Source organism: Balaenoptera ricei, chromosome 4 (assembly GCF_028023285.1).
Source record: "Balaenoptera ricei isolate mBalRic1 chromosome 4, mBalRic1.hap2, whole genome shotgun sequence".
Classification (NCBI taxonomy): Eukaryota; Metazoa; Chordata; class Mammalia; order Artiodactyla; family Balaenopteridae; genus Balaenoptera; species Balaenoptera ricei.
In genome coordinates, this window is record NC_082642.1 from 150,402,881 (window position 1) to 150,425,189 (window position 22,309).

Here is a 22,309-nt window from a genome sequence, read left to right on the forward strand (position 1 = left end):
CCTGGGAGCTTGCTGGTGGGCAGCCATAAAAACCCTATCCAGCAAGGAGGACGAGATACAGTTTATTGGCTCAGGATTCCATTGGGGTCCTGGAATCCACACCCCTCCCCTTTTTTTTTTTCTAATTTTTTTTTTAATGATTGATTTTTTTGGCTGCATGGCTCGCAGGATCTTAGTTCCCCGACCAGGGATTGAACCCGAGCCCCAGCAGTGAGAACGCCAAGTCCTAACCACTGGACCGGCAGGGAGTGCCCTCCACTCCCCCTTTTAATATGTCTCTTCCTTCACTGGGTAGGAGGAGGCCTTCCTCAGACCGGTGGGTCTCATTTCTTGTAGAGAGTTGTCACCTCATTGGCTTTCCCATCCATATGTGACTCCCCTGTTCTGAAGACTTAAGGGGTGTCCCCTTGACGTATATACACTAATATGTATAAAATAGATAACTAACAAGGACCTGCTGTATAGCACAGGGAACTCCACTTCGATGTACAGTAGAAACTAACACAGCATTGTAAAACAACTATACCCCAATAAAAATTTTTTTAAAAAAAAGGGGGTGTCCCCACTGGCCCTCCTCATCAGCCTCTCCTCAGATGCCCTCTTCCCCTTCCAGCATCCGTCTGACCAGTCTGACCTCTCACAGCGACATCTCTACTCCAGCCTCATTCGGTGATTTGCTCTCTTGAAAAATAGCAGCAACCCTCAGACCCCGATGCCTCACTGCCTTTGCCCATAGCGCCTCCCCACATGGTCATCTCCACTTCTCCCCCGTTCCTCAAGAGCCGGCCAAATCCCACTTCTTCCGGAAGCTTTCTATGACCATCCCACCAGAAGCGGCATCTCCTTCCCATGAACCGTGGTGGCCCCGATGCCTGTACCACTCTTGGTATTTAGTGTTGACGCAGATATTATTACTTCCGTGCATATTTCTTACTTCCTCTTGTAGATTATCAGCTCTTTTAAGGCAGAAACCATATTTTTTCAGCCTCACGCTCCTTGTACCTTGCTCAAAAGAGAGTCCTGAGTGGTTCTTACAATCCACAATTGCCGTGCCCAGGGCGGCTTCTGGTGCTTTCACCAGCCCTTCTCCCCTGTGGACACACAAATGAAGAAATTGCCAGTGAGCTCTGTGTTCCGCCCTGGTGAAGGTGCAGGGACGGGAGAAATGGTGGGGTCGTTGCGAGACCTATGGCAGTATATACTCAATAGATTAACATGGGGGAGCCTTTAAAGGAGTGGCTTCCACCATTGGTGGATTAACTGTGGATTAGAGCTTTAGTCCTTGAGCCAAGGTCATGAAATCTATCAGACTTCAAGGAAAGTGAAATTTGATCTGCGTTCTAAAAGTAACCCAGAAGTATCCCTCTTGATAAACTGAATCAGATGAGAGGGCAGAGGTAAGATGGTGGCAAGTTTCCTTTTCTCTTAATTTTATTTCCTTATTTTGGGAACAGGTAATATACTCACATGGTTTCAAATTTTTAAATTACAAGGGACTTCCCTGGCGGTCCAGTGGTTAAAACTCCGCGCTTCCACTGCAGGGGGCGCGGATACGATCCCTGGTCGGGGAGCTAAGATACCGCATGCTGCGCGTCGTGACCCCCCAGAAAATAAATAAATAAATAAATAAAAATTACGAAAGGGAATTCAAATGTCTCCCTCCCACCCTGTCCCCAAAGGCAGCTGTCTTTATCAAAGCCTTGCTTCTAGATGGGGTGTGTGTGTGTGTGTATGTACGTGCTGTAAGTTAAGTTCTCTGCTCCTGGTGGTGTGCAGAAGGGTAGTTATAACACTTACCATCATCCCTAACTAGAGTCTTCATCTCATAGAATTGTGTCAGGAGTGCAAGTCTTGGTTCGCCAACTTCATTATAAGTTCCTCTGTGTCTTATACTATCCCTTTCCAACAACTCCCAGCACGTGAACACTCAGTGAATGGATTTTGTGTCGAATTAGATTAAAGTGAAGGAGGCAGGAATGGTGGTGGAAAATGTGGCTGTTCCATCACATAAGCCTGATGGCTTTTGAAAACAAGGTGAAGTTTAGACTCCTTGTGTCCTCCATATATTGCGTGTATGTCATCTTGTATATGCACAATTATTCTCCATAAGAAGATCGCAGATGTGACTGTGAATCTTGGCTTGCCACCGACTAGCCTGTAACCTTGAGATTGTCGCTTAACTTTTCTGAGCCTTACTCTTTTTATCTGGGAACTAGGAATAGTAATAGTGGGAAATGGAAATAGTATTATCCTTCTGGAATTGTTGTGTAGGTAAATGCATATACGGTGCTTAGCACAGGCCTGGCTCATAAAAAGCACCCAGCACGTGTTGACTGCCATTATTATTATTCCTAAAATCCATATATAACATTGGCATAAACCATAGTCTCTACATTACCTGAAAATGACAGCTGAGAGCTGTTAAATGAGCAGAGTTTTCCATCCTGTACATACTACATTGTACTCTGTGATCCGCACAATCCAGCCCATGCCAGAACATTCTAGGCTTTGCTGATTGATGGCTGCCACAATTTGAATTTTAGCTGGCATGTTTTCATTTTGTAATACAGTAATCCATAGATTCTACTATTGATGTCATTTGTTTTTCAGTTATATGTAAACTTGGTATAAGTGCAAAGTATAACATGAAAGAACATGAACCTTTGAAACATTTTAATATAATTTTTTGTTATTAGGCACGTGGGAAAAAGCGCCAGATAGGCTGGTTCCCTGCTAACTATGTCAAACTTTTAAGCCCTGGGACGAGCAAAATCACTCCAACAGAGCCACCGAAGCCCGCAGCATTCCCAGCAGGTAAGCAGTTCATACTCTCTGCTCAGAAAATGGTCTATGCGTCGTGGTAGCCCTTCCACTCAATTTTTTTTAGCTTAGATTGTCTTTCACACCGGCTGTAAGCGCTTCTTGTGCTTGCTGGGGCTGACACCCAGCTAATGTGATATGGAGTGTGTTTTTCAAAAGGACCAAGTATCGAAGCAGCTTTGCTGTGCTGGGTACAACAGAGCCCTTGTTGGAACCGGCTTCCTAAAGGGGCCCTGAATGCTGTGCCATTGAAGCCAGATTTTTCTCTTGATTTCCTTCCAGCTATTTAAATTGGAATTTGGGCTAGGGGGCGAGGGGACAAAAAGGGCCTCCTAAAAATAAATGGCCGGGGTCTAAATAGGTCAGGAGATTGAGCTGGGAGGCCCCAGGGCTCTGTTGGTTGTAATGTGCCGCTCAGTTGAGACTGAAATAGCTCCCCTGCGACATTTCCTGTGAACAGAGGGGCTGCGCTTAATGGACAGGATGTTATACACACTCTCCTAAAGGGCTAAAAAGGAACAGAGGGCTCCGCCGCTTAGACGGTTGGCTATTTTCTGATTGAAGAGACCGAATTAGATGCTTCGGTAATAGTTGAGATGGGCGAGGTTAGGGGAGCAGACTTCTGCTTTAGGTCTTTAAGCCATCAGTGCCTGGGTGGCACTTGTGGAAAATGCAGAATTTTCGTTCCAGTACCTTGTGGTTAAATGTTTATGCTGTACATCCCCAGCGAAATCAGATTAAAACCTGGCGGCCTTTGCAAGAAATGAGAGGACTGGCCAACACTGTGACCGGTTCCCAACCACAGCTGGGCCCCTTTGCTTGAGCCGTGGCCTCGTGTGGGCAGAGGGGTGTGGTGCCAGCTGGGTCTCCTCTCCCTTGGGGAGGCCTGGCGGCGTCCCCTTCATCAGGTTGGTTAAAACCCGCAGAAATAGTTTGCTGAGGTGATTGAATTAGCTGGAGCATCTTTAAAGCCTAAGACTGTATAGAGGTTGATTAGGAAAGATTAACTGGGGGTAAAACCTAACTAGGCAAACTTTATCTGAAGTGTAAAAATGCCGGGGAATAAAGGCAGTGTAACCTCCTATAGGTTTGAGGGAAAAATGAGAAAAGAAAAATTGTTCTTGAATGTGGAAATTGTTTCTTTCTTTGAGAGAAAATTTTGAGACACAAAGGTACAGCAGAATAAAACACTGATTTTACTTTTCACTGAGAGTCGAACTTTTTGGAGGTCAGATGATAATTACCTTCCACCTTAAAAAAAAAAAAAACAGAACAGAAATAAAGAGCAACAGTGAAGTCCCCATGATATGCAGCTGTGTGTGAAGTTGGGCCAATGTTCAGAGTCAGCATTTTGAAGGAGTGCCACTGCACTCAAATAGAAATGATTCCATGGAAGCTTTCAGTTATCACTGTACATTTTCTGCTGACAACTAAACGTGTAAAAGAGGAAGATATTATAGAAACTCAAGGCCTGGTCTGACATTTTTGCTGTCGTCTTGGTTTTCCATCCTCCGTCTTCCTCTACTTCCCCCACTACACAAAGCCCATCAGAGCCCTCCACTTACTTCTGTCCTCTTTGGAAAGGACACAGATGAGACACGAGAGTACCTAATACCCCCAGGTAGCCCGTCCCGCGAGCCGCGCAGGTGTGCCGCCGCCCCTCACCTGGCCTGTCTCCTGCAGTGTGCCAGGTGATCGGGATGTACGATTACACCGCGCAGAATGACGACGAGCTGGCCTTCAACAAGGGCCAGATCATCAACGTCCTCAACAAGGAGGACCCCGACTGGTGGAAAGGAGAAGTCCACGGGCAAGTGGGGCTCTTCCCGTCCAATTACGTGAAGCTGACCACAGACATGGACCCCAGCCAGCAATGTAAGTGCCCTGGTGCCTCGGTTGCCTCTCCTCTCTGGTATCTCATGGTGAAACATGCAGCATTGCTCTGATTCTGCTGAGCTTTGTTTGCAGAACTTAAAGCTAGACCATTGCTGCATTCGCAACAGTCTCTTTGAAGACCTTCTGTAATGCAAGACTTTATCTCGTGGGGTTTTTGTTTTGTTTTGTTTCTTTAAAAAAAATCATTCCTTCTGTAGCATGTCCCCTCCCTTCCCTCCCCCCTTTTTCCTTTTTTTTTTTTCTTTTTAATCATTTTGGCACCATGCTGTTTACATGCCTGACTCATTTTCCTAGCTTGAATTTTGCTCATTGTTTTGTTTTGCTTATGTGTTGTTTTCCTCCTTTTTCTAGGAATCATATGTTGTCCATCCCCCCCTCAGGCTTGAAAGTCCTCAAAGAGACCCACTATCCCATATCACTGCCCAGAGGGATGATGGGAGATGCAGCCTTGATCATGTGACTTCCAGCATGATCACCTACTGCCTTCTGAGTAGAAGAACTCACTGCAGAGCAGTTTACCTCATTTTACCTTAGTTGCATGTGATGGCAATGTTGAGTTATTACTTGCAGAGATAGAAGCAAAAAAATTACAAAAATACACAGGGTAGTGGGTCCTTTTGTGGCTTTCCTAGTGACTCAAATTGACTTCCCCCCACCTTTGCACAGGTGCTTTCAATAGTTTTCAAATTGTTTTAAAATAAATATCTTAGCCTTTTAATAAAAAAATAAATGAATTACTTCTTTGCTATTTTGGTTTTGCAAAAAGACCCACTATCAAGGAATGCTGCATGTGCTATTAAAAAATGTTCCAAATGTCCATAAATCTGAGACTCGATGTATTTTTTTCATTTTGTCCAGTGTTACCAACTAAATTGTGTCGTTTGGGTTTTCGACCCCCTACTATAGAAGTACAGAGGAGTTCAGTATATCTGTTTTAAAGACATGTAGAATGAGGCCAATTAAACAGAAGCTGTTTTGTGCTTGTTTGTGTGTATCAGATGTACCTTGTTGAGCATGTAATAATACATCCTGTACATAAGAAATTAGTTCTTTCCATGGCAAAAGCTATTATCTTGTATGATGCTCTAATCATATTACATTAATTTTATTTTGCACAGTGACCTTGTAGCCACACGAGAAAGCACCTGTGTTTTTGTTCGGTCTCAGATTTATCTGGTTGAGTTGGTGTTTTCTGTTTTGGGTTTTTAATTTTGCGTGTTTTCATGCCATAAATCCGTAGACAACACCACTGAGGTTGTTACGATCAACAATATCTACAATCTCGCCTTAGTCTCTGTTACACCAAGTTTTATTCCAGTGACTTTTCATGGAATGACATATTTTGAACAAGTAATTTTCTTGACAAGAAAGAATGTATAGGAGTCTCCCTGCAATTAATTTCCAATGTTTACATTTTTTAACTAGACTGTGGAATTTCTACAGATTAATATGAAATGGAGCTCATGGTCCGTTGATGTGTTGGATGTGTTGTAGCTGAAGCCATGTTTGTCTTTTAAACACTAGTTGGAAGCTCTCAATAAAATCGCCGTTGCCGACAGCACAGAAAATGGGGCGGGGGGCAGGGAGCCTCAAGCACAACCTAGCGGTTCTACTAATGACTTTTTAACAGTAGTGAACTTCTGTTTTTACGTCCCTCCCCTTGGGGATTCCGTGCTGGCGATTGTGTAGAGGTCTTTCTCCACTCACGTGGTGCCGAGAACGAGGACTCCCCCTCATTCACTGGCGCGTCAGTATTTTCATGGATATGAATGTAAAATATATAAATATATAAACCTGCGGCTTTAACAACTGTAATACAACTTTTGAATTAGTTATGTGTATAGATAATTAAATTCTTCATATAAAAGTTAGACGGAAATGTCTCTGTGTTCTTGATGTTGGAAGCTGGCAGTGGTGACGGGGAACAAGCAGACTGGACATGAGCAGGTGGCCTGCTGTCCATGGTGATACAGACACCATGAGAACCTCACTGAGTCTTCTTTGAACGGCCCTCCCTCTTACCCTGCTACCCACCCCTCCCTGATCAATATGCAAACAGTTACCCCTCATAATACTGGTTTTGAAGAATAGAACTACCACCCAGCTTCGTGCTTAACTGTCTCATTGGGCTTTTGGTACATGCTATTGATACCTTGGCAGGTGTGTGATGTGACTCAGAGTATAAAACATTTGTCAGAAAGATGTATCACGATAAGGGTCTGTTGAACATACAGATGTGGGTAAATACGGAAACGTTCACATCTTCCATACTGTTGTTCTCCATCCGTTTCTGCCTTGCACACTCCAGTCTCGTTGCCTTTGCAGAAACAAACTGGGGTACACGTTGATGGAACTGTTGGCTACGACGACCACGTGCTTGATTCCGTTCAGGAACTTCACTTATTGGTCCTCCCCTGCCATTCAGTGGAAAAGTGATTTCCTTCATCAATTCAGCAGATATTGTGGGGGAGAGATCCATCGGGTGCGGACGCCCCTCTGGGTTCTGGGGAGAGTGTGCTGCTCTGTCAGTAGAGACAGGGTCCCCGTCCTCATGGAGTTCATGTTCTAATGGGAGGAACAAGCAGAAAACCAAACTACTGCATAAATATATGTACATAAATATATCTGGGGTGGGTGGGTGTGTGCGCGTGCGTGTGTGTGTGCGTGTGTGTGATACGGTGATACGTTCTGTGCTAGGAGAAATATGGATGCCAGGTGACACTGAGCAGGGCATCCAGAGCTGACCGGGCGGGGAGGGCGGTTGAAGGGAGGGATCAGAGAACCCTTCCAGGAGAAAGGGATGTTTAAGCTGAGACCGGAAGGATGAGTAGGGGCCGGATGAAGCCGGGAAGAGAAGTGGCTGTTTGAGGCAGAGATGTCACACGGAGGCCCAGAGGTGGGCGGAGAGACCCCTGTCACTGTCACCCAGCCCACCCCCTTGTGCAGCGAAACCCCGTCTCTTGGCCGGGACCCCTTCACCTGTATAAGTCAGTCTTTCCAGCCTTGAGTTCGGCTAGCAGGGATGCAGTTGCCAAGGTGGGTAATGCTCTGTAGTACTCTCTATAACTCTCTCCAGGCCCCTCTGCATAGATCATCCCTCTAGGCTGTCTTCTGGGTTTGTCGACACAGGTTGGTCCCCAGGAAACTGCTCTTTCCCCCTCCCAGATCATTCAGTTTGCACTTGATTGTAGAGTATCCATCTGACCCAGTGCTTCTCAAGCAGAGGGAGGGAAGACTGCGGCATCCAGTGGGTAGAGGCTGGGGATGCGGCTAAACATCCTACAGTGCACAGGACAGTCCCCCACAGCGACAGTCCCCCTGGGGCCACAGCGATCTGGCCCCAGGTGCCACCAGTACCAAGGTTGAGAAACCCTGGTCTCATCCCACTGGCTGCTGTGGGTAATGCTCTCCTGGTTGCTCTGGGTGAATATACTTGCGACTGAACTTTGGGTAGAGTTTTGCCCCAGTGGCACATGGACAAGAAGAGGACAACTTGCTTTCCTGTGTCCGCCTGCCCCGCCCATGCAGAGCAGGACCCAGAGGGCTGAAGGCAGCCGCGTGGCCCAAGCTCCAGGCTGCCTCTGCATAAAATGGTATCTAGGAGAAGCCGATCTCAAGCAAGGATTCATTCCCCTGTCAAGTTACAGTGTATTACATCATTGCATGTGCACCCTGTTCTGGAAGTAGGCCCAGACCCCCTAGCAAGTGGTGACTGGGTCCTCTCCACCTTCTCTGATGCCATCAGAAGAAAAACCTGCTAACACTAGCTTAGGAAAACCTTCGAAGTGGTGGGTTTAACTGTATGAAATATTTGCCAGTACTCCTGTTTCTTACCTATAAAACGGCAATTTCATGTGGTTCAACCTAATACACTGTATGATCTCAGGGCACATAGTAGGGGAGGTGCTCAAGAACGCCTGTCCGATGGGTGGGACCGGGAATTAGTGAATGAGAGGAAAGCACCGACTTCCGGTTCTTGGGACGCAGCCTATCACCCTCGCAGAGGAGGCCGGGCTGTCTCTGCAGTTCTCTTCCGCTTTTAGGTGTGAGCTTCCTGAGAGCGGCAGTCTCCTTAGAAGGGGCTGCTCCTGAAGCCTCTCGCTCATTGGTCAGTTCAGGAGGCTGAGGACCAGGATGCCAGGGCGTCTTCCCCTGCGTCTGGACCAGGTCTCCGTGCCAGCCCGGCTCTCAGCTGGGGAACAGGCCCAACAAATCAGGCAGTCCTGTTTCCTGGCAGAGTGAAAATCACTGATGAGAGAAAGTGAATATTCATTTTTCCTTCTAGCAAAATTGTAAGTTAATCCTATTCATTCTTTTTAGTTCCCAAAATACCCAAGAGAATTTTTGTGGAAACTACATGGAATGCTAACAGTCCCAAAACTGCACAGAAAAATAGCCCTTTCTTCAAAATGTCTGATATTTTGGATCTGGTAGGATAGGGAAACACAATAAGGTCAAGGATCATGATAGCTTGATGTGAACATTTCACTTCAGCCAAACTTCTCTTGGGCCTTTCTTTAAGAAAACTCCACACATAAAAACCAGACTTCCAGAATGTTTTCTGGTGTGTGGTGATTCCATATCAAAGGTTTCCATTGCCTCTTAGGAAGGTTCTGTTCTTTACATTGAAAACTCCCTGGGCATTTTTTAATAATATAACTTGAGTCACAAAAAAGTGAAGGTTTTGTTTGTAGAAAAAGAGAATCAGCTATAAAATTGTATCAATGCAACTTCCTGTTAAGCATGCTACCTCTTAGAAGCTCCGATGTTATTATTTTATGTTGTCAGCAGACTGGGTGTGTGTGTGTGTGTGTGTGTGTGTGTGTGAGACAGACAGACAGACAAAGAGAGACAGTGATTTACAGGTGACTTAAATGCCCATGTCAGTAGGTAGCTTGGTAACAGCGGGTGAATGGTGAGCTCGTAGTACCACCAGCAAGCAGACAAGTATCACTCTCGAAGATTCTGGCGTAGGCTGACAGCTGCTGTTCCCACATCTGCTTGGCACATAATGTCAGATGATGTCACAAGCTTCAAAAGAGGAAGCGTCCCTTCCTTTGACTCAGCCCATCATGTTTTTAAAAGTTGGACAGAGTCTCCTCTGGGTGTATTTTCTCCTAACTGACACAGGAGGGGGAAAGGCACTTTTGAGCTGCCATTTTTCATCAGCGATGCTGCTTCACTCAGAGTAGTGAACAACTTGACTCCCTTACATGCCCCACGCTGTCCCTTCTCCCCTCGGTCCCTGCCACACACAGTCCCCTTTGGTCCCAGCCCACTTAGTTGCAGTCGAGGTCCCACATAGGAAAAGGTCTACGGTGGCCGCAGGTACATGCAGAGGTGCTCCCCCCTCCCCCCGGGATTATTTGAGGAGGTTGAAATCTTGGAGAACACTGGGCACACGCCCTGCACTTTGTAGCTGAGGGCACTGACGGTCTGGGAGCTACAGTGACATTCTCAAAGGCAGCTCCCAGACTCTCTGGCTTGTGCGTTTGAGAAGAGCAGCCCTATCTCTGCCAGGGCTTCAGAGCCACCCACCTCCACATCATCAGTGACTGCATCTGTGGAAAGATGGAGAGCGAGTTCCCCTTCCCTTGTGTGGTCCTCCCACTCCTGGGGCTGCCATGGGAGGGAAGGATTCCAACAGATTGCTGCCCCTTTCAGCACATGGGCTCAAGACGCCACTGGCCTCCTCAACCTTAGTCCTTCTCACCGCAACTGCAGGCAGATTTTCCGAAGACACAGGCTTGCTCTCACTCTGGGCCAACCTAGGAACACATGTTGCTGTAGCTTCTCAATTTTCATTCCTTGGCCGCTGTATATAATAACACAACTTATCTACAAGTTTAGTGTAATATTTGACTCCATTTCTCTTAAAATTTTGGAACACTTGCTTTTCTTTCTTTCTTTTTTTTGGCTGTGCTGTGCAGCTTGTGGGATCTTAGTTCCCTGACCAGGGATTGAACCTGGGCCCACTGCAGTGAAAGTGCTGAGTCCTAACCACTGGACCACCAGGGAATTCCCTGGAACATTTTATTTGGGTAGATAGTAGAGGGGAGCATGGGGGATCCGCATAACTGTATCCTGGGCCCTTTTAGAGGCTAGGAAGCAATACCAGATGGCAGTTCAGAGCAGCGGTTCAAATCCCAGCTCTGCCCCTCACTGGCTGTGTGTTCACGGGCAGATTACTTAACCTCTTTGTGCTTCATTTTCCTCATTTACATATGGAGAGATAATAATAACACCTAGCAGATAGTAAGCTCCCAATAGATATTAGCTTTGTTGTTACTGTTGCTGGGGAGAAAAGGCATCTGTGCCTGGTCGGTGAGCATCACAGAATCCATTTAACTGGCTTCCTGTTTTCTTGCATTAAACCCAGACAGCACAGGATTGTGTGCATTTAAGACTTTCAGAAAACACGCTTTTGCAGATGGGAATTTCAGAGAGAAAAGCCTGGACAGCTTCCCTGAAAACTGTCAGACGTCTCATTCATTTGTGCGCAAATCGGGGCCCTTCTCTGTTAGCGGGAGGCTGGCCCATGTCAAGGCAAGCAGCTTTTTTCAAACACCTTCCTGTGCTCCCTAAACGTGCAGGGGCATTTGGGATTTGGGCCACAGTCTCGGCAGATGTCCTGGCAGAGGGGGAGAAGCCGCCCCGGGTTTCACACGGCTGGTTGGCAGCGGGGAGACCAACAGAGCCAGTGGAATGCACGAGGCTTTTAAATGTCACGTCTGTGGACTGTGTTGGCAGGCCCATGCGGCGCTCCACAATAAACCTGTCACACAGGCATTGAGTCACTGGGTCCTTTATTTCTCATCACTGCATTCTGTGGCCTTGTGTTCTCTTGCCAGCAAAGATTGGAACGTTCAGCCCCCAAACATGCCAGAAGCTCGTTGTTTTTTAAAGCAACCGTGTAGCTTGGCTAAGGGAAATGTATCACTAGGGGCTGCTCCCCAAGGTACTGCCTCCAGAGCAGCTGCCCCCAGCACACTTGAAGACTGGAGGTTAATTCTCTCCTACCCCCCTGTGCACACCCTGAGATGCTTCTCAGGATCCAGAGCTTTGGGCCTTGGGCACCTCTGCCCTCTTTGCCGGGCCTCCAGCAGACCGCAAGCCCTACAGTCTGCCCCAGCGCAGGAGGCAAAGCCAGGTTGCCCCCCCCTCCTCTCTGGGGCATTGCCTTGGGGTTCTGAGGCCCCCTTGGGAAGGACCCCACACATCTGAATCCTCCGCTGATGTGATCTCCGGCAGGAACCTTCACCCTACCCCATCCTCAAGGGGCAGAAGTACATCTGCCCATCCTCTCCCTCCCTTTTCCCCGTGACTGTATCAAAGGCTCAGGACACCGCCTGCCTGCTGATTTCCAGCAAGCAACTCCTTTCCTGCTACTTCCTTGAGAATCTCAGCTGAGGAATATGGATCCAGGTGATGAGGCTGGGCTCAGCAGAACCCCAGCAGACAAGGTGCCTGCTCTCCTGAATCTAGGAGATAGATTCAGTAGCGGGAGGAGGCCACCAGCAGACAAATAAGCAGAATCGTTTCAGCTAGTGGTGGATGAAATGGCACAAGTGTGACGGAAGGCCAGGGCTATAGCAGATGGCCTCTCTGGAGAGGTAACGTGGAGGGGTGGAGATCTGACTGCAGAAAAAGAGTCGGCATGCAAACGTCAAGGGGAAGCGTATTCCAAGCCCCAGGAACAGCCAGCGCAAAGGCCCCAAGGGTTGATGAGTTTCTCCTGCTCCTCCCGTAAGGATGCACTAGTCTTCTACCCGGTACCTGCTCCATGCTTGCCGTCTTCCAGCCTCTTCTCCACACCATGGGCAGAGAGCTATTTTAAAAACCCAATTAATTCTGCTTAAAATCGTCCAGGGAGGTCCCATTCCTCCTGGGATAACGACCCAAATCTTGCATTTGGTCCATGAGGCCCCGCTTGATCTGCTCCCTTCTCCTGCCCATGCGCAGCCCCTGCCCCACCCTCTCTCATTTATTCCTACCTATTTGCCCATTTGTGCTCAGCCTTCCCCAACCAGGGTCTTCCTTTCTGAGCTGCTGACAGGACCACCATTAGTGGCTTCTGTCATCTACAAACCTTGCAGGTTTCTGGCATCAGAACGGGTTGCGGGTGCAGGGGCTGCAGCCACTCTGGCTTCCAGGAGGAGATGCTGATGCTTAAAGAGGTGAAGTCCCAGGCTGGTCTCCAGCATCCTGGTCTAATGTTCTTTCTAGTTCCTTCTGCTACCTTTTGGGTCACCATGATGACCCTAAACAGAAGTCCGGGCTTCTGTTGGCCCAGTGGGTTTCCAACTAGCTCTCTTGAAAGCTGTCTCCTCTGACCTCCAAATTACTTGATGGAAAGGTCCACTTTTGGGACTTCTCTGGGGGTCCAGTGGTTAAGACTCCACGCTTCCACTGCAGGGGGCACGGGTTCAATCCCTGGTCGGGGAACTAAGGTCCCTCATGCCGTGTGATGCGGCCAGAAAAAAAAGAAAGGTCCACTTTCATCACTGGTCCCCACTGTGGCATCCTGGCTGGGCAGACAGCATGGACGCAGAGCCTTTCCCTGCCTTGGAGATCACACGACTCAACCTCCCTGAACTTCGTCTTCCCCCCAGGACTCTGTGTGCCTGCACGTCCGGGGGAGGTGGTACGTGCGCTCGGGTCCACGGACCCCCATCACCGGCCCCGCCCTGCCCGTCGAGTCTTACGCAGCCAGACCTTCTATCACCACACTCTCCTCACCACCTCTCCAAGATTCTTGCATTAAGCTGAAGCCACTGGTGGGCCCCAGCTGGAATGCCCTCACCCCATCTTCCCCTGCTCTGTCTGCCCACCTTCACCCCTCCTTTCTCTGCTGCCTTGGCCAGCCCCTCTAAGCCGCCATGTCTGAGCTCTTGGCTGAATGCTGGTTACTTACCGTATATGAGCTGAGTGGATGGAGGCTGGTGCGTAGACAGAGATACTCTTAGCTCCTTCCTCAGACTGTGAGCTTCCTGGGAGCCAGGTCCTATCCCACGAAGACCTACAAACACTAAGTAGCAATGGTACCTGCCTTTGTATTTAGTACTGAATTATGCCCAGTCTCCCCATCTGCTTAGAAACTGGAGGGCAGCCCCTACCTCTCACACTTGTGTATTCCCCACGGTACCTCACTCTCGGCCGTTGCTCGGGAAGTGTCAGTGGTGGACAGTCTGGTGCTGCCCCCCCCCCCCCGTCGTTCCGCAGGCTTACTTCTTCATCCCCAGTGAGGCTGGAGGGAAAGGACGCACCCCAGTGTCCAGTCTCCTCGCTGTGTGTGGCCTAGAACCCTGCACCAACTGTGCCTGGGAAGGCACCGCTCTGAAAAGATAAATCCACAGGAGGGAGTTCCCTGGCGATCCAGTGGTCAGGACTTGGCGCTTTCACTGCCATGTCCTTGGTTCGATCCCTGGTTGGGGAACTATGATCCCGCAAGCTGCGCAGTGCAGCCAAAAAAAAAAAAAAAAAAAAAAAAATCCTTGCGAGAAGACCTTAGAACAGGAAATGAGCTTGTTAATCATGAGACTTACTATTCACCATTCTTACGCCACCCTGAATAATATATATTGATTTTGTGTTTGGTTTTTATGTCTCCCCTCCACTAGAATGGAAGTTCCATGAAAGCAGGGACCTGAGGGCATCTCTGCAGTTGCTGAGAAAGAGCAGGAGATGTCACGGGCTCAGGTGGCCTCTTGTGTTCCAGCGGGGTCAGTTTGCCAATTTAGGAGAGACCACAGGGGACCAGGTTGTTCTTAGACCCTTGTGAAGAAAGTTCCATTGGGATGAGAAGTCCACCCATGCCCCTGTGGACCACCCAGAGCTGGTTTGGTGTCCGGAGCTTCCCATGGGCTGGGGCTGCCCTGGGACTGGTCAGCCAAGGTCATTTTCAGAGGAGACCCGGCTGCCTTGACCCAGCCTGGCTGCCACCAACCCCGGACAGCCTCTGGCTCCAAGGACAGGAGCGTCCTCTCAACCGGCTCATCCAGGAATGGACTGGGAGAGCCGTGGGTATGGGCCACCCTCAGCCCCACTCTTTCAAAAGCTCGTGGTTTCCTTGTGAGCCTCCACTTTCCAGGACAGCAGGAGCGAAGGTTTTATTCCTGATCACAGAGGTCACCGTCCATCTCTGGGCTCTGCTCTCCCATCTGTAAGATGAGGGCATCAAGCAGAGTGATCTTTCAAGCTCTAGCCCTGGACTTGGGGGTCAGGTGGTGGCAGTGTGGCCTCCGGGAACAGAGCATCAGAGGTTCTCTGGGCTCCGGGGTGTGGATGGCCTTAGAGGATGGCATTCTGTGGTTACGGCCGTCACATCTCCTTGGACAAGTGGCATGAGTGACCTGCCTCGGGCTGGACTCGGCTCAGTGGTTGTGGCCCCTCTCATCCTGCATGTGCCTGGACAGGTCTAGTTTCTGAGTCTTGCTCCCTCTGCACACCAGGCGCCGTGTTTCCAGGCAAGCTTCCCTCCCATGGCGTGGTCCTCACCGTTGGCTGCACATCAGAACCACCTGGAAGGGTTACAAGTCATGGACACCCGGGTCGCACCCCAGCCAGTCATATTCGATGGGTCTGCAGTACAGCAGGGACGCCAGGCTTTTTAAAGGCTCCTTAGGTGATTCCGACATGCAGCCAAACTCGAGAGCCACGGCCCCCTCCATCCTCCACGCAGCTGCCACAGTGACCCTCCCAAAATACAGCCAGACCTTCCCTGGCTCCCCAACCAAAGACGAAAATCCAGACACCTAACTACATCGCTCAGAGCCCCCTCGACTGTACTTCCCCACCTGTTAGGGGTGAATAGTGTCCCCAAAATTCATATGTTGAAGCCCTTACCCTTATTCTTCATACCACAGAATATGACTGAATTTGGAGAAGGGGCTTTTAAAGAGCTCATTAAGATGAGGCCATCAGGGTGGGTCCTTATCCAATCTGACTGGTATCCTTACTAAGAAGAGGAGATTTGGGCACAAAGGGTCACCAGGGATGAGCGCACAGAGAGGAAAGGTCATGTGAGGACACAGGGAGAAGATGGCCAGCCGAGGAGAGAGGACTCAGAAGACACCAGACTTGCTGACACCTTGATTTTGGACTTCCAGCCTCCAGAACTGTGAGACAATACATTCTGTTGTCCAAGCCACCCAGTCTGTGGAACTTTGTTACAACAGCCCGGCTGACTGATGCATCACCCTTCCACCAGGCGAGAGGCATAGTGATCAAGAGAAAGAACGCTGGGGTAGGATCCCCTCTGCCTTTTATTAACTGAGGCTCTGGCAAGTTACTTAACTTCTCTGTGCCTGTTTCCCTGTCTGTTCAATGGGGAATAACAGCAGTAGCTACCACGTAGGATTACTGGGGAGGGTTTCGTGAGTCCATGAACGTACAGCACTTGGAACCACGTGGCTCAGAGTAGCACCCGTGTTAACTTTCCTTTCTCCCTGGTACCCCAGCCTCTGCTTCCCTCTTCCTCACCTGCCTTCTGGCCCCACCACCCCACTCTTGCTGCCCTTTTCTCCAACTGCCCCTCTGCTCTGATCCCTAACTCCTACTCACCCACCCTGACATTTGCCTGATGAAAGCCCAACTCAGATTCCTCCTCCTCTGGAAAATATTCCCAGATCCCTCTCATCAAAACTATGGCCTTGGGACTTCCCTGGTGGCGCAGTGGTTAAGAGTCCGCCTGCCAATGCAGGGGACATGGGTTCGAGCCCTGGTCCGGGAAGATCCCACGTGCTGCGGAGCAACTAAGCCTGTGCACCACAACTACTGAGCCTGCGCTCTAGAGCCCACGAGCCACAACTACTGAAGCCCGCGCGCCTAGAGCCCGTGCTCTGCAACAAGAGAAGCCACCGCAATGAGAAGCCCGCGCACCACAAAGAAGAGTAGCCCCCGCTCGCCTCAACTAGAGAAAGCCCGCACGCAGCAATGAAGACCCAATGCAGCCAAAAATAAATAAACTTATAAAAAAAAAAACTATGGCCTCCTTCCTCATACTGCGATAGAAGTGTGTTTGTACTTCTAACACACCGATCTGCCTTGTATACTCAAAAGATTTATTTACGGCGGCTAGTAAGGACCCCTAAAATATTGCAGGATAGAGCACATTGACAGCGGGAACTCAGAAAGAAAGAAAAACAAGGATGGTGACATAAACGGGGCCAGGAATGAGCTAACAAATGCAGACCATGGGGCACTTGATGCCACACCAGGAATTCCAACATCGGTTATAAAGCCATGAATGATATCCTTTGATTTAAAAAAAAAATTACTATCATTCTTTTTGATGCAAAATTAAGAGATGATTTATCCCTGAGAGTAATTTGATTTTCGCCACTTCTCAACAGTCATTAAATTGCCCAGCAGCCCATGTAGCTGGATTCTCCTTCTTGGGAGACAATTAAGCTTATCTGGAAACGACATTGGCGCTTTTAAACTTCCGGGTTGTGACTGAGTGCAGCTGAGTAAAAGGTCCTGGTGGGTCCCCAGGACAGGCTGCAGAGGGGTGCCTGGGCTCAGCTGGACATAGCTCAGTGGGTCTTTGGTGCCATCAGGTAGAATTTCCCCCACCTCTCACCACAGGCCTCCGTGCCCACTTGGCATCTCTAGACCCCCATCAAAATCCAGTCTTAAGGATTTGCACCTCTGAGGTCTCTGGGATGGATGACAGGGTGCATGGTGTCCTCTACGAGGTGCCTGTGAATCGGCAAGGGCCAGAGTGTGCATGGGATGCCCCAGCCTCCAGCAGACTGAAGCTCCCGCAGGACAACCGTCCGTCCTGCTCCTTCATCAGTGAATCCCAGCATCAAGCACAGTTGCGACCATAGCGGGCCACAGCTTAGAGAAGAGGGGGTTTAGACATCGGCTGCAGGGCAAGGACAAAGTGCTTTGACCACAGAACCTTCTTTTTGTCACATCCATTGTGGGCAATAAGGGCAACATGATTAGATTCATTTTCCCAGGAGAATCCAGTGTAGCCTTGAGGGAAGTGCGCCCACCTGGCAGGAGACACCAGGGCCATGAGGCTCCCATTTCCTACATTCAGGCCAACCCTGGAGAAGCCTTCTGTGCAGACGGGAGCTCCAGGAGCCCAGTTAACATGGATCCTGCTGACCCAGGGCCATTTAGCCAGAGGATTTGGACTGAATGTCCCCACAGACATTGGTAGATCCTTTCCCTTAAGGATGAAAAACCATCGCCCAAGCTTCTGTACTGCTTCTCCCCCGTCCCTCTGGCATCACGGCCTCTGTAATCTACTTCCCACCTTATCTACTGTCTACTTCCACACTTATCTTCCATAGCATCTCTGCGTTCACCTGGCATGCTGGCCCACACGTCGCCAACATAATGGCCCCATCCTCCCTGGCCATATAGAAGCCTGGCGCAAGGAGGACCAGGTCCTCATACAACCTTCCTCCATCGGGATGGAGAGCACCTAGTTTTCTGAGTTGCTGCATCCTCCACCATCAGCACAGCCCGCAGGCCCATTCTTTGTTGCTTGCTATTTTAAATTTAATTTTCATGTCCAGTCACCCCCAGGGCTGTGAGTTTCCTTGAGGACAAGGACATTACCTTGCTTATTTCTGTGTCTCTTGGACTTTGGGGGGAACGCAATGCATATTTATCGACCATCTCATTGTATATTTTGGCCCTTTCATAAGAGGAATGAAGCCTGTTTATTTGCTTTGCTCTGTGGCCAGCTTGCTGTGGGGCCTGGTTTGGTTTTAAAAATTATGGTCCCCGCTGGGAAAGGAAGTAGAATGATTGGGGTAGGGAGGGGGGACTTTTTACCCTACATCTCGATACTTCGTGTCTTTTGAACTGTTTACAATAAGCATGTGTTTGTGCATTACTTTTGTAATAAAGCAATTTATTTAGATTATGCTGTTCCTATGAGCAATGTCCCACTGAGGGGACAAGATGATCTTTTGGGGTAAGATACTTTTCTGCAGTGCCCCAGACTCAAATCCTTTCAGAGGGGCATCATGGCTCTCTCTGTGCTGTAAATGTGTCTAACTATATGAAATTATAAGGGACAGCACACAGATTAGGAATTTCACATGGGTTGTAATTGGGGATCATTTCTGACTGCCTGGAGTCATTTGCAATATTATTTCAGCTGCGAGAGGATTATAGTTAGTTATAAGAATCCCTCTATCACGCCGAGATGTCCACGAAATTTATTTGCTGTGCTTTGCCCTCTCGTTTTTCACTGGGAAAGGAAGCCAGCAAAGCATGTTTATTCTGGTTCCCAAAGGAGAGAAAGACCACATCCCTCCACCCCTAAAGAAAACTCTCTATTTGAAATGTCTTTTCCACTTACCCTGCTCTGAATAATGGAGTTTTTAAACTCTCTTGTTTTGCTAAATATTAAATTTTCAAAGGAAGGATATTTTTGAGTTCAAAGCACCTATTTCAAGTCTTTAATCGTTCTCTTGGTCTGGCATTCACCTGCAAGAATTTTTAAAACAGCATCCTATGGGTCAGTTCAGTAGCTGAAAAGACTTCCAAGCCAACATTGTTGGCACATAATGCTGAGACGAATCTCCCCACAGAATCTTTGCTGTTCTTTGGGTTCTGGGTCCTGGAGAGGCCATCTGGACCATCCCTCTGTCTCCAGGCAGGCTGGTTGGGGGGCCAGCACAGGGTGGGATTTGTCGGGGCGAGTAGCCTAGAGTCACACGGCACTGCCCCCCCCCCATATTTCTCAGCCTGCTGGGTGGATTGACCGAAGGCTGGAGCTGCCGGGAGTAGGACGCCAAGCAGCCTTCTCATGCCCCCACCCCCATGAGCAGGAGGCGGTCAGTTCACCCTGAACTGGCCTCAGCGCTTGGGATTCTTGGACCAGTGGCCCAAAATCCACCCTGGACCTTCTGCTATTGCTCTGGCTCTGAGCTTCTTCAAAACCACACTGTGTGAAACTTGAAGACTCAGAAGAATGAACTTCTGAAATCCAAAGCAAGCCAGTTCCTGTCATCTTTCCTCAGTCATTCTGTGTGTCTCTGGTCACGTGCACCATCCTTGCTGCAGAGTTGTCAGTTTCTAGGAATGTCACCGTTTCTCAGTGGGGTGCTATTGGCACTGGAGGTGGGCCATTCTCTGTCCTGTATATTGCAGGTCATCTAGCAGCCCTGGTTCAGCCCCCCCAAATTCCAGCAGCCACTTCCAGTCATTATGACAACCAAGAATTCATTCTCAGCCTGGAGTTGGGAGGTGGTTGCGGTGCAACCCTCAACCTGCTGGGGAGCAATACCACCCTCAGCCTGTGGGGGGGGCAGTACCGTCTTCAGCCTGTAGGGGGGGCAGTACCGTCTTCAGCCTATAGGGGGGCCAGTACCGTCTTCAGCCTGTGGGCGGGCAGTACCGTCTTCAGCCTGTAGGGGGAGCAGTACCGTCTTCAGCCTGTAGGGGTGGGCAGTACTATCTTCAGGCTCTAGCGGGGGCAGTATTGTCTCAGCCTGTGGGTGGGCAGTACTGTCTTCAGCCTGTGGGTGGGCAGTACCATCTTCAGCCTGAGGGGTGGGCAGTACCATCTTCAGCCTGTAGGGGGAGCAGTACCGTCTTCAGCCTGTAGGGGGGGCAGTACTATCTTCAGGCTGTAGCGGGGGCAGTATCGTCTCAGCCTGTGGGCGGGCAGTACCGTCTTCAGCCTGTAGGGGGGGCAGTACTGTCTTCAGCCTGTGGGTGGGCAGTACCATCTTCAGCCTGAGGGGTGGGCAGTACCGTCTTCAGCCTGTAGGGGGGGGCAGTACCACCTTCAGCCTGTTGGGGGTCGGCACCACCCCCAGCTGAGGACCCCAGGGTTCTTAGCTGTATGCTCTGGTGGTCAGGCATTTCTCCTCTTCCATCATGAATTCCCAGCACCCAGCACAGTAGGATATCAGTAAATATTTGCCAAATGAATGAAGGAATGAGATCCATGAGCAAGCTTCAAGAGGGCCTGCAAATCCTTTAAAATTGTGTGCAAAATGTGTATATTGTGTACATTGTATACATATGTTTTCTGAGGTAAGATTTCACAGCATCCACCAGATTCTGCAAGGGGAATTGTGACCTACAGGGACATTTGGAAGACTGTTCCAACCAGAGTCCACTACTAGCCCGATGTTTGTATCCCTGCAAACGTCACTGCACAGTGTGTGGGAACTGAGTTTTAGAGCTGCTGGTCTGTACCAGTACTCTGATATCCCTGCAGAAAGGAATGTCCTGAAAATTGCAGGGGAGACCCTGCTTCCCTGAGTTCATACAAGTCTGTAATGCAAGGGCTGTATTCTACCCTTTAACAAGAAATGGCCTTACCCCTGGGCCCTTGGACTCACTAACAGGAAAGTTTGGTAAGAATAAGGCAGGAATGAGATATTTTCCTCCCAAATTCAAGAGTGTTTCCTGGGTGGCTTTCCTAAAGAAAGCTAAAGAAATTGGTGACATCACTCAGCTTCCGGTAAGCCGGGGCTCACGCATCACCTTGGCAGAGGTTGGCTGAGCCCCCCAGGTGAGCAATCATGACTTGCTTCCTTCCTGAGAATTCATTGTTGATGCAATTGTTTTAATAAAACACAGTCAACGCACCGAGGCAGGAAGGACAGCTAGGCCAACTGGTGGCTGAGCAGAGGGCCCGAGTCCCAGAAGCATCTGCAGACCTACGCGAAGGCTCACACTCAGCCCGTGGCCCTGTGGAATTGCAGCTTAGCCGCACTGCCGTGGCTTTGAATGAGGTCTCAGATGGAAGGGCGTGGAGCGTGTTAACATGATGACGGCTCAGCCTTGATGCTTTCCTGGCATCCATCTGCCCATCCTGGGATTATCCTGTCCCAGGAAGAGAAGCTCCAGCATTCTAGAGAGGGCATTTGGCCAGGGGAGGGGACAACACTGAAGGCTGGAAGCGCCCAGCTCAGAGTTAATCTTGGGCACAGTGAAGCATTTACCGAGAAGTCTATGATATCATTCGCCCCAGAGGGATCATTCTATCTGCAGAAGCTTCCAGCATATAGACTAGATCAGTCATGAGCCTAGAAACTCCCTCGGGGGAAGATGGAAACTCTGAGGAACCCCTGATAGTTCAGAGCAGGCTTCTCAGATTTGAGTGTACCTAAAAAGTCACCTGGATAGCTTGTTAGATCAGATTCCAGGCCCTGACTCCACAGTCTGGTCAGCAGGGGCCTGAGCATCTGCATTTCTAATAAGCTCCCAGGTGCTGCTGATGCTGCTGGTCTAGGGACCCGACTTTGAGAACTACTGGTGTCCAGCAGGGGGTTCCGCACTGTGCTCCAGGGCACCCCCTTGTGGGGAGAAGAAGGGATGCAGAAAGGAAGCGAATGGGACTCAGCGCCCTCACCCCCACCTACATCCAAGACACCTACCTCCCAGTCTTCTTTATAAATCTGGTTTTGGTGATTAAACAAAGAACCCCTGATAAAAAGGACAGGGGTGAGGGGACCACTGACCTGGAGGAGGTAGGTCCAGACCTGCAGGAGGGGTACTCCCTACAGCCGTGAGCTTCCCCGCCCCTCATTCCAGTGTGCCTGGGGCAGGGGACAGCCTCTGCCCGAACCCCGAGAGCATCCAAAGCAGACCAACCCCAAGTAAC

At 49.5% G+C, this 22,309-nt stretch overlaps 1 protein-coding gene and 1 non-coding gene across 4 annotated transcripts in view; one reads left to right on the forward strand and one right to left on the reverse strand.

Annotated features, from left to right (window-relative positions):
• Positions 1-22,309, forward strand: part of ITSN1 (intersectin 1) — a 222,869-nt gene that overhangs the window by 166,729 nt on the left and 33,831 nt on the right. For 2 of the 3 annotated variants that reach the window (XM_059921480.1, XM_059921481.1), the window contains 3 exons: positions 2,697-2,814; positions 4,504-4,695; positions 5,068-6,550. In XM_059921480.1, the coding sequence (XP_059777463.1) occupies positions 2,697-2,814; positions 4,504-4,695; positions 5,068-5,069 (312 nt within the window). In that variant the 3' untranslated portion in view covers positions 5,070-6,550. Of the gene's footprint in view, positions 1-2,696; positions 2,815-4,503; positions 4,696-5,067; positions 6,551-22,309 lie in introns of those variants that run through there. The other variant, XM_059921482.1, reaches the window with a different exon arrangement.
• TRNAE-UUC (transfer RNA glutamic acid (anticodon UUC)) lies at positions 10,662-10,734 on the reverse strand. Its single transcript has one exon. It is a non-coding gene; the product is annotated as a tRNA-Glu (tRNA).